Source organism: Wyeomyia smithii, chromosome 3 (assembly GCF_029784165.1).
Source record: "Wyeomyia smithii strain HCP4-BCI-WySm-NY-G18 chromosome 3, ASM2978416v1, whole genome shotgun sequence".
Taxonomy (NCBI): domain Eukaryota; kingdom Metazoa; phylum Arthropoda; class Insecta; order Diptera; family Culicidae; genus Wyeomyia; species Wyeomyia smithii.
In genome coordinates this window covers 5,539,485-5,552,332 of record NC_073696.1, presented here as the reverse complement: position 1 = coordinate 5,552,332, position 12,848 = coordinate 5,539,485, and the positions used below count along the sequence as shown (strand labels likewise).

General features: G+C 38.3%; 1 protein-coding gene across 2 annotated transcripts in view; it reads left to right on the top strand.

Annotated features, from left to right (window-relative positions):
* The window catches only part of LOC129726874 (uncharacterized), a 78,280-nt gene extending 65,680 nt beyond the window's left edge, over positions 1 to 12,600 (top strand). The window contains exons 5-7 of one of the 2 annotated variants that reach the window (XM_055684055.1): positions 6,948 to 7,031; positions 7,781 to 8,003; positions 10,048 to 12,600. In XM_055684055.1, coding sequence (XP_055540030.1) covers positions 6,948 to 7,031; positions 7,781 to 8,003; positions 10,048 to 11,666 — 1,926 coding nt within the window. In that variant the 3' untranslated portion in view covers positions 11,667 to 12,600. The remainder of the gene's footprint in view (positions 1 to 6,947; positions 7,032 to 7,780; positions 8,004 to 10,047) is intronic. The other variant, XM_055684056.1, reaches the window with a different exon arrangement.
* The last annotated feature ends 248 nt before the right edge of the window (positions 12,601 to 12,848 follow it).

The window sequence follows — 12,848 nt, the reverse complement described above, 5'->3', positions numbered from 1 at the left end:
GGAATTCCACCCTCACTCATGCAAAATCTTGCTCCTGCCTTCGTAAAACCCTTGTTTTGGCTTTTCAACTTATCCCTTACGTCCGGACAGTTTCCATCAGTCTGGAAAAAATCTTTTCTTATACCGATTTTCAAGTCAGGTAAGAGATCTGACATCAAAAATTATCGTGGCATTGCAATAATATCATGTATTCCTAAACTTTTTGAAGCTATCGTAAACCAAAAAATATTTAATCAGGTAAAGAATCGCATAACGTGTAACCAACATGGTTTTTACAAAGGGAGGTCTACGGCTACCAACTTACTTGAATTTGTTGATTTCTCTCTTGCGTCTATGGACAGAGGCAACTTCGTGGAAACTCTATACACGGATTTTAGTAAAGCTTTTGACAGAGTAGATATTTCCATGCTTATGTTCAAATTAAAAAAACTGGGATTTGAGTCAGGCCTACTTAAATGGATTGAATCTTATTTGACGAACAGGACACAAACGGTTAGGTTTAAGGGACACCTTTCTGTACCAGTAAAAGTGACATCTGGGGTTCCACAAGGCTCCCATTTAGGCCCTTTGCTCTTCATTTTATTTGTTAATGACGTTACCCTTGTGTTGAATCGTCTCAAAGTATTGATATATGCCGATGACATGAAACTGTACATGGAAATAAAACACAAATCAGACATCCAACAATTCCAACAAGAGGTTGACATTTTCTACATTTGGTGTAAAAAAAGTCTTCTTGATCTCAACGTAAAAAAATGTAATATTATATCCTACACAAGGAAAAGAAATCCTGAACATGCCAGTTGCACTCTTGCACATCAAGTTGTAGAAAGGTGTTATCAAATTAGAGATTTAGGAGTAATTATGGATTCTAAGTTAACATTCATTGATCACTACAATACGATCATCAATAGAGCCAACAGTATGCTAAGTTTTATAAAAAGGTTCAGTTATCATTTCGTAGACCCGTACACTATAAAAACTCTCTTTGTTACATATGTTAGATCTATTTTAGAATACTGTAGTGTTGTTTGGTCGCCTTATCAAGACGTCCATTCCAATAGAATCGAATCCGTACAAAAACAGTTTTTGTTATATGCACTTAGAAAACTAGGTTGGAATTCATTTCCTCTCCCTTGTTATGAATCGCGTTGCATGCTTATTAATATAGAAACGCTTGAAAAAAGAAGAGAAATTGCTTCGGTAACTCTTGTCAACGATTTAGTTTCACAACGCATAAGTTCGGAAAGTTTGCTTGGAAAACTCAACTTTTATGCTCCTACACGCTCATTAAGAACGCGAAAAATTTTCGTATTAAATTCTTATAGAACAGAATATGCCATGGCCGGGCCAGTTAATAGTATGATGAGTCTTTACAATAAATATTGTGAAGTTATTGATTTAACGATGTCACGAAATGCTCTTAGAAAAATATTGAACACTAGAATTACATAACTATATTTGTGATGTTAGCAATAGTTTTTAAGATGTAGTCTACTATGATTGACGAAATAAAATAAAATAAATAAATAAATATGCAGTATTCGTGGCAATGAATAAAGAAATTTTTCGACATTGATCTCATAAAACGTGAGTTTTACCTCTTTGTCTAGTTACTACATATACATTTCAATGTTGAAAGGATTTGTGTGCTACTTTAATGTACGTATATGCTCCATTCATCATGTCTAATAACTAAACATTACTGGAAAAAAAGGGTTTACACAACATGTTTTTCATTCGATTCTGCTCCTGTTTCTAAAACGAAGTTCGTGCATTGTTCGAAGAAACATTGCTATTTCCCAAATATAGCCACGAATATACATAACAAATAATATTGATAGATTTACCACAGATATACCTCTTCGAAAAAAAAACCTTGAGAATCCTCGTCCTCGTTCGCAACGTTATTCTTTATACTTCGTAAAAACGGATTGGACAAAGAAATCATTATTGAGTGTCACGTCTGTTTATCTGTGGATTCACTATAGACCTTTTCAAGAACTGACAGGTGTCACCGAACTTGCTGATGTTGATGTTGCTTTAAGGTGCGGTACGTAGCTTTGAAATTCCAGTAAACTGAGGTGTCAAAAAATGTTTTTGATTCAGGCCCCGGGTAAAATGGCAATTTTTGCATTTTACCCGGGGTTCTTTAATCCAAACAATTGTCCGATAGTCTTGATACAGCTCAAATGTTCCAGAAAGGTCGTCGAGGGCATATGTTACCTGTAAAACCATTCCTACTATGATTAATGTTCGTTTTGGAAGGGTTGTTTAAGTATATTTGTATGAGAAATCCTCCCTAAAACCTTAGAAGGGCTTAACTCGCAAATTAGTCCAACGATGATTTTCAAATTTGGTTCAGAGGTGCAGGGCAGTGCTACAAACCAACTGACATTAACAGTTTTGATGGCGTATTTTATTTTATAATAACGGTATTTGGAACACCGTTCGCGTGAATTTCCTTGTAACTTTTTATCAATTTCCACCGTTAAGCAGTGAAATAATAACGATGACTAGCGTATTATAAAACTGTTACACATTTTATCTATCCAACAATATATTGGTTATTGTTATCCATCATGTGGTTATGCTGTTATTATCGTTTGAAATCTGACGTAACATTTGCCAGTTGCGTCTCCTATTTTACAGAATGCATCCCAGTATATAAAACAAAGACGTAGTCCCACGTCAAAAGAACTCAAAAACATGCCTACACTGAAACAAAGGCTGTAGCATGTTTAACTATAAATGGGGTTCAAATTAACTACAGAGCACCGACGATTTTGAACCGAGCGCGTTGAACATTCATTATAACTACAACTGTAGTATTTTCTACGAAACAGTAACCGAGGGCTACGCAGTCGTTTTGACTGTTTCACTGTCAATATAACTAGATTTTAGTGTCATATTTGCTGTTGTTTTAACAGCGTTGATTTTGTTATCTCAACAATGAGTTTGTTAAAACAAATACCGCGTTGTAGTGTATGCTACTACGTTTAGTATTCAGGAAAAGGAAGTGGATATGCTAAGGCTGATCTTTCCATCTCCGCTCAAGCATTAAAACAGGCCAAAATTTGCATAAGAATATAGCAAGCTTGGTTTAATGCACCGGCGGAAGTGGAGAGACCAACCCAGAATGAAAATAAGTTATTAAAGAAAGCAACAAACAATAAAATGTATTTCTTTGCTTCACCTAAATCACTTTTATACATAGATTTAATTCAAAATACAGTCATACCTCGATATAAGGCAACTTTATTTTTATTTTCGTTACGTTATATCGAGTTACGTTATATCGAAGCAAAAAAAATTTTTTTTTAATTTATGCAAGAATGTTAATGGTAACTCAAATATGCGCGAAAACCTATTTTCCATCACCTATCAGTGTTTTTAAACCTTTTTATGCCCATTGAGAAATATTTTCAGAAGCAAAAAAATTTTTTTTTTCAATTGATAAACAGGTTACTCAAAGATGCGTGAAATCCTATTTCCCATCACCTATCAGTAATTTAAATCCATTCTTATGCCCATTTAGGACAATTTTCAACAAGCAAAAAAAAATTTTTTTAACTGATGCAAGACTGTTGGCGGTTACTCAAAGATGCGCGAAAACCTTTTTCCCATCACCTATCAGTATTTTTTAACCTTTCATATGCCCATTTAGGACAATTTTCCCATTAGTTTCATTAATTTTAAAACTTACTACAAACATTTTTTTGAAGCAATTCATACCCCAAAAACAGTTGCTGTATCATTTATTTTCAATTTCAATAAAATTTCAAAGTTACGTTATATCGAGGTAAAAGTTACGTTATATCGAGTTACGTTATATCGAGGTTGCCTTATATCGAGGTATGACTGTACTAAACAAAATACTTTCCCAGCCTTATGGAGTGATCTGAGTACGTCTAAAAATCAAAATTTCACATCCTTGGCCAACTATAAAGCAATCTTCATTGAAGCTTCAATCTCATACAACTCCATTTTTTGGAGGCGCCTAATTCTGAGTGGCTCTTAATTCTGCGCACTTCGTATTGTGTATGGAAGAGCGCGCTACAAAGTAACCTTTTTAGGAAATCAGTACGTCTATGGTGAACTTTGCTTACTGTCTTGAATTTGAAAGTAAGTTGTTTACTATTGAAAACTACCAACGGAAAATGTGGCATTTCAACGAGTTTAATGTCTACTGGGTTCTTATAAAATTAAATTTGGAGCTATTCAGATTGTTGTAGAATATACGTATTGCATTGTGAAATGCTTCTTGCCGTACAGGATTCGCGAAAAACTTAAAAATTATTCTTCCAAAGTGCTTCGTAAATCTAAGCTATCTTCTTCGGTATTAGTTTTCATTCTCTCAGATACTTTTTCTTCGAACTCGTTACGCCGAAGTGATAATCGATATCCATTTCATTCCCCGATGCTCTTGTCTGATGGTTGGTGTCCACTTGATTCGCCTTGCGAATTTTGATCAAGCGCCGAGGTAGAATGTTGATTGTTAGTACAGGAGTCCGAATCAATCTGAAAAACAATCTTGGTTTTCAATTCTAATACACTTAATTATCACCAACAAATACCCATTCATATCAAGGTAACAAGACTACTCCGATAGAGCCATCGATTTATTTATGTTTGCATCTTGCTGGATACTTGTCAGCCTTAGCAGACTTGAGTTCTTCCACTGCTTATCACTTGTTGTAAAATTATTTCGCAACTAAACTTTGATGGCGCCCAATTTAGTGATATTTGTAAACAACAAAATACAAAAATGAAAAATGAAATGCTGCATAGATTGCTGAATTCAAATACCCTCTTATTGCAGTTGTGATGCAGCTGTTTTCTGCTCCGAGAGAAAAGTTTGATGCATGTTAAACAAAATGAAAAAGAACGAACGGGTTACAGCAACACTACAAACGACTCATTTATTTATTTAGATTTTTAGTTTATTTAGAAATGGTGTCTCTTTGTTGACATGATAAAACACGGAAAGCAATAACTACAATGTGGTTGTAAGTTCAACTACAATACGCCGTTAAATCTATTTTGTGGGTAAGGTGTAGTTAGTCGCACTACAATTGCAGTGAATTGTAGTTACTTCAACTAAATCAAAAAACCTACAACAAAGGCTGATAATTGTTATAAAATTAACCGCAGATTGTTGTTGAAATCTGACGGTCAATTCAACTACACTACAGTTGTCTTAAATGAAAGTGTTGTTATTTTGACAAGAAATAAAAATAGTAGATTTAACTACCAGAGCGCTGTCATTCCGAAAATGATATTATTTTCTGTGTACGTACACGCATGTTTTCGTTCGCCATGGCGAATGTTACGGTTAATTGCCGAAGGGCTTTGAAAAAAGTTACGGAGTTACTTAGTTCATGAGTTGTTCCACTTTTTACGGAAATGCGTCAAATCTGACTCATTTTAGAGTTATTTTACCCGAGGGTGCATTATGTTGCGTATATTATGCGATTTTCCTTTCATTAGCATTTTTGGATGACAACAAATGTGTTGTTGAACCGTGAATTACGTGTGAAATTATTGAGTGAAAATTATGTTTACTTATTTGCGTTTCTTTATCATTGCTTGTTTCGCCATAATCACAAAGTAGTTCGGAAAAACGCTTTCTTGCTTCTTCGTGTTTCTTTTTTTTTTGTTATATTAATTCTCCCGTTACCTAAATACACCTAATCAGCGCAGTGGATGGCATTTTATGACTCATACTGTGAATTTTCGAGTGTTTAAGAGTTTTCTACTTGCAATAGGTTTTCTACCGTAGAAAACGTAGAATACAGTTTTCTACGCAGATTACTTACGAGTCCCGAAAAATCGCGTAGAATACCATCCCTGACCATAAGAGTTCTCTCCGCTGCTTGAGCTTGAATTTTGTTGTCAACTTCATGTGTTCTCAAATGATAGCAATCCAATGGCATTGTTCTTACGATAAAAAGCTGTTGAACTGGGTTTTTTGAGAATTTTTAATTTTTAAGGACATATTACGCAGACAAAACAAAACGAACACAAAAGTAACACTACTCGACAAAAGCGAACAAAAAAATTGCCCCAAAGCTCAATCAAGTTGCCCTAAAAAGATTATTTGGTGCCCCTAGTAAATGCAGAACTGAAGACATCAAAAGGCCGCAGAGTAATTATTCACCGGGTTCGTCGCTTTGACGTTCTACGTTAAAATGTAAAACAGGATGCTGAAAAAGAATGCCGAATAGCATACAATCTGCTTATCACCTCAAGGTCTCTTTTTACTCATGTAACGCCATGGTAATGTGTAAATGTAAATTTTGTAATTTTACGATGAATTATACAAAATCCCAATTGGTGCAATTCACATTTCCCTAAAATATGTAGAACTTTGTGGAAAGCTTTTTATTCAGTTGCAGTTTCATTCAGCTATTGGAGAGTTGAATAAGAATTGAACCACAGCTGGTGATTTGATTTGAGCATCTAAGTTTAGTAAAACAACAGAAAAAAGTTAGATTTGACTCACTCTAAGACTGCAATATCGAATTATAAAGAGATTAATTATAAATAATAAAAAAAAATTTTGAGTTATTAGCTTATTCATGTAAGTTTTTTGGATATTATTATACTCCTCTCACTAAACTATAATCCCGTTTTGTAGACTAGACTTCTTGCCCATTCCGATTTTTTTAATTCAAGAACATTTCCCTCTCTATTACGCTATCTTATTTTGTTTTAGAGAAAGTTATAGTAGTGCTAACAGGATCTGTAGTTATTGCCTTGCAAATGTGTTTTACACTTTACATTCCTTCGAGTGTACTTGTGCACTGGGCAATATTCAAACTTTTATAACCACTCTAATCTGCAACAACATTGATGTATACCACACTCAAGCCACAGAAGTTTTTCTTTTATGTACTTCGCGTTATCGGAAATCCTAATTATTTAATATCCGCACTCTTCCTCAGATACAGTACCAGCGCAAATGTGCCGACCCAAGCGGTCAGCTTTTATCGTTACAGGAGGGTGTGATTGATGCTTCGCTGGAAGCGGTAAGTCTTTTAAAACCGGTTCCGCTTCGAAATGATTCCTCTTGCACTCTGTATGGCAAGATGCGCTTATCCACCCGCCCGGATGTCAGTATAATGGCTTGAACGGCACTTTTCCCCGGTTTAATCTACTTGAGTTCCTTAGTTAGATATTCTATAAACTTACTTTCAGTCGATTATAAGAAGAGGTTTATAAAGAAAGAGTCTCCTCTGTTCCTTCTTAGTTTGCTTGATTTTATTTAAATGCAGTTTCAATTCTGTCAAATCCTGCTTAAACTAGAATATTTCAAGCTAAATGACAATTTTCCAATATTTCCGAAAAAACTCAACCACTAACTAGGGACGTCAAATACTTCTACCAATCAAACAATTAGCATGAAAGAAACTCGCTCAAACTATTTTTATCGCTTGGGTCATCAATTTCAGCAAAAACGAGCTCCGTTCGTTGGTCAGCTCGTTATCTTCCCCAACTCCCCAAAATTTCGTGAATCACCTTCCCCCCGTTCTCTCACATTACACTGGTTTGCCACGTCTCTTTTTCAAACAGCCGACTATCAATGTCAATTAGGGAGGAAATGTATCATACGTTTCATTGCAACTGGAGAAAGTTTCTGTCCTCTACATTACAGGCACAAAACGCCAATCCAATTATGCTACGATTAGGAAAACAAGCTAGAGACGGCCTCGGCCTCGCTGGGCGTAGCGTCAGCAAAGCGTATAGTTTAACGTTTTGTCTTCTTTCTTTTTTGCAGGTACGCCGTGTCCGGGACTACTCGACCGGTCAGCTAAACTGGGTCCGGGAGAATTACGTTTTCCAGCGTAATAAGATTCGCAAGTTCAGCGCCCACCAGGCGCTGCGGCTCCGCGAAGGCTACAAGTATCAGCAGCAGACGTTGAACAAGGTGTTGGAAAATTTGCCCAGTTTCTACTTCGAAAATTGCCGGGGTCGAAACGAGGACGACGAGGAGTTTGACGGTGGGTATTGAAATGGGTTTCCGTTTTTTACACAATCAATTCCGAACAAACAAACACTCCAACAGGAGAAGCGACATTAGCGAATGAAAGCGCATACCGACAGTGGGAGCTCATGACTAAGTTATGACCAGAGTTGCCGTTCACTCTATTATCTTATGTAACAAAACAACAGGCACAACATCAACAACAACCAAGAACCTTGATCCAGGCCCCATCACCTGTAGAAGTAGAACCCTCCACCAACGACTTTAACTGACTAATTGAGTGAGAGTTGAATTGTTTAGTTTATTTTTTGCGAGCATTCTCATTAGCTTCGGATTCATAACATGCAAACATTTATAAATACGACACAAGAAAAAAGCAGTTTTAACTAGTTTTCGGCAGTGGTTATTTACTGTTACACATTAGGCTTCGTCATTTATTCATACATCTCATTGTTGAACCATTCTAATCATGCTTCCAGCAGTTTCTTCTCGATTACAGTCCAATATCCCGATGGAATGTGTGTGTATTCCTTGTAATGCTATTTCCGTAACTAACTTCCACTAACTGTTATTCCTGACACGTTATACCAGACCGTGGAAGCGTTCGATGCACGCCCGCCAGACAGCCCTTGCATAACGTGCAAAGCGAATTGCACCAGCTGGCAGCGAAATGGTTGGTAGCAAGGAAAGGCAATTAACCTTGAACCTTTCAAGGCACCCGAGCCACCCAACGTGGTTGTTGACGGCAATGGAGGCAAGAGAAAACAGGGTTAAAACCCTAGGCAAAGGACGATTGGCAACGTCAGCAATTGTATTAGCAACCGATCGTTTGACAGACCGGCTGCAATTAGGAGTTGACGGACGTATACAAAATAACGTGTCCAACTGTCCACCGACCGTTGCACACCCACTCTCCGAAGCTGGTGCTGGTGCTAGTTTGCATTCCAACGAATTGCATCGAACGATATTTATTACGAGTGTTGTTGTTTGCTTCTTCGCTGTCGCTCCCACGCCCATTTCCACAGGGAAAAATGTGAATTGCAGGACGAGTCGTGTTTCGAACGATCCGGAAGGAAGACAGGACACAATTTAGTTGGATAATCGCTTATCTCGGAGCTCGCTTTAGACATTTTGATCGTGTGTTCTATTTGCTTTTACTATTGCCAATAAATTTCAAAAAAAGATGGTTGATTTAACGACCATAGGAAATAATTCAAATATATATTTAGAATATACGACCGGGGCAGTCCACCTCGTATATTTTTACTAGATGAAAAAATGTGCATGAGGACAAAGAATGAAATTTTGAACCATAAAATGAAAGCAATGGAATTGTGAAAGTCAGGTGACTGTGATAAGCGCGTCATGCGATGCAAACATGTGACGTTTTACCTCTGTAAGGCTGCATCGAACGATTATTGCGCGACGGTAACTATTACAGCTTCTAGCAGCAAAATAGACGTAATTCAGTCATGCCATGCATAACATTGCCCGGGATAGAGGGTGTGCATGTCCACTAATTGCACCCTACCTAAAAGCCGGTTGCAAGGTCTATGCACTACGATGATAAGCTGATTAAGGTTAGGTCTCTACGTCACGAAGCTTTACTTCAGCGCAGTTCAGTTTAATTGGGATGTTTATCTTTCGTTTTGAACAAATTCCTAGCAACAATTGAATAAAAAAATTGGTCGTAAACCTGATTTCCAACTGATCAAGGTCACCAGACGTCATAACCTCTGCACCGACTGTTGCGTTTTTCACGCTTCGGGTCCTGTGCGTTTCTGTGAAATTGATTTGAAATTGAGTCCTGAGATTGAGACCATTGAGACCTGAAAACAACCGTCGAAATTGATTAGCCTTTTGAATCAAATCATCTCATAAGAGACATCACGGTCTTCCATCGCACTACAAACCACCGCGCGTACCCATCAAATATCGTCACTCATTTTTTGAGCTTCTCGATTTATGCGAAATCTCCTGCTACGGTGTTGGACTTTTATCACACACATCTGTTTTCACTTATCTAAAAACATTTTTTAAACCTTCTCCTTCAATTTCAGGTTTCGAAGTCTACCTGAAGGCGAAAATCGAAAAGCTCTCGCAACTGGACCCAGCAACAGCGGCAGCCGCCGCGGCTGCTATCGCCAATGCGGCTGCGGCCTCGAAGAACGGTGGCCACCATCTGAAGTATCTGGAGAACTATTCCACCAAGAGTGTGGACGAAAGCAAGGCGTCGGTGTATTTCACCCCGAACGAGGGCCACCTGAGTCCGGAACCGTCACTGCAGCTGCAGTTGTCACCGATCCACATAAACTATATTAACGATGGTACGATGATTCCCGTGGATCGCACCGCAAGCGGTGAAATTGGCTTGGAGGATACACCGCGTTCGTTCAAATCCGTTGTAGCAGGATCCACAGTGGCCGAAACAAGCGCAGCGCAGGCGGTGCGATCGATTCTGAAGCCATCGGGCAAATTCGCGTACGATAAAAATATGTACAAGTACCGGATGGGTTATCAGCCCAATCGGCTAAGTGGCGGCTATGCTTGTGACGAGTTATTACCAAGTGTGCAGTATAACTGTTATAACGACGTGATGCATGGCGCGGATTCGTGTGAGGATGAGACAACTTTCAGTCTCAAACGTAAGAGAAACCATAAGCGCCGAAGAAAAGCGGGAGGTATTCCGGCAGGAGGCAAGCAATTGTGTGAATATGAGACGCTGTTGATGAAAAACATCTCCAGCGATCCCAAAGACTCGCACTATAATATAATACACGTAAATAAACTTGGCGGTGGGCCTGCACTGAGTGGCTGGGAAAGTGGCTGGACAGCTGGAAGGGCCGCTAACAGAAGAAAACCACCAATGACAAACGACTATTGCTATTCTCTGGAGCATATGATTCAAGACAGCAACGAGAAGATTCGCAAGCTAATATACGATTCTAAAATGGACATTATGAACGAGATGATAACAGGGAATAGTTCTAGGGATAAGGTTAGTAGTAATAGCACGAGTTACAAGAGTAATTTAAACATAGACAACAGCGAGCCCGAGCGAAGTGCGCCGTCAGCAAGCAAGCAGATATCTCTGAACGTGCCTACGACCGCTGCAGCAGGGTCGGTAATGGCAGCCAGCAGTAGTAGCAATAGTAGTAACAACTGTAGTAACAACTGTAGTAACAACAATGGCCAGGGTAATGGCAATCACGGTAGTCGAGAGTCCACTTCAACAGCGCAAAACCTCAATTACCAGCAGCCTTTGAAGAAAATCCACAAACTTCATTTCGATTCCAGTACAAATCGTATTCAGCAGAGCACCAGCCTTCCAGAGATCTTCTGTGGTTGCTCTAATTCGAGCTCTAGCTCGATGTTGATGCACTGTTCGGTAGGCAACCATCAGCACGCCACGGGTTCTAACAAATCCTCCAACCAGTCGATCCTTCAACAGCAAACACTTTCTTCTGCATCATCGTCCGGCTCGAACACGATGACAACACCCCCGTATTCCTCTTCCATTCCATATCATCAGCCCAAGGTGCACGGTAAGCACGTGATCCTGGCCGTGGAAAACGAGGCGGAAGGAGATACGGAAGATTCCGTACCGTCATCACCAAAGCCAGAATGTAGCGGTAGTGGTAGCAAAGCTAATAGCAATGCACTCAATGTATTTATTTAAGCGGTGAATTTGTTTTAGTTACTGTAGTAGGGAGTTTGCGTTTCGGTCAATAGTCGAGAGGTCCGATTCTTCGAACCGGTAGTGGGTCGCTCAAGCATATTCATCAGTAGAGTCAAGGTTTTATGTCAAGAGAAAGAAAAACCATGTTCAACTTTTCCTTGGAGACGAAACAGTTTCCAACACTAAGCTCATAATTGTTCTCATATAAACAACTGCTACTGTAGCGGTTTTGATTTCAAAACTTTTGAGATTTTTTTTCTTTACATACTACATATTTTGCTTAGAAATGTTATGTTTTCTACCTACTTTGGTTTTTAGAAACAAAGATTGGTTTTTTAGTGAGTACAGTCACGTGTTAAAATTGTCGTTGGTGTGTTGTGTCCCAAAATGGGAACCTTTTCGGTTCAAAAACGTTCCTTTTGCTTAGAAAATTCATCATGTGGGAGAACAGGAAGATAGGGTTGACAGATGAACTTTTAATATATAATCACTACACGAAGTATTTGGAGTTCTTAACTAGACACTAGATTTATGTATTAAAACTATCCACACAAGAAAGGGCGTGGTTATTATGCCATGACAAAGTAGCATGAGAGAAGCAGCAAAGTGTTATGCATGAAACCAGCCAACAAAAAAAAATAAATCTAGCTGCAAACAAAGCAGTGAATATTATGAGCAAGCAGCTGAGTAGCAGTTTCAATTTCAGAATCTTTTAAAGAAAAAAAAGTTATGATACGAAAACACTCACACGTGCGGAGCAGTAAACTAATGATAACAAAAAAAGTGAATATTATTATACAACTAATATGCAAACCCAAGAGCGAAAAGAAGCAAAAAATACAATAAATTACACACAGAAACATTAACTTCATTGGACATGAGAGTAGAAGACAGAGGAAATATATCAAATTTAACTATCTTAATAACAAATGCACCCCCGTACGCTGTTTGTTGATAGGACGGGAAAAGAAATTGCTTGGTGGGTCATAGCAGGCTGTGCGTAGGTACAGTCGAACGCAAAATATCTTGCATTGTCACCTGTTTGTTTTTGTTTTTAGCAAAACGTGTATATTACAGAGTTTTTTGTAGTTCAAAAACACAGAAAAAGTTTGTGGGTACAACCAATTTTGTTTGAAGTGAATCAAGTAATGTTCTCCTATTGATCTGTTTTAGAGTATCACG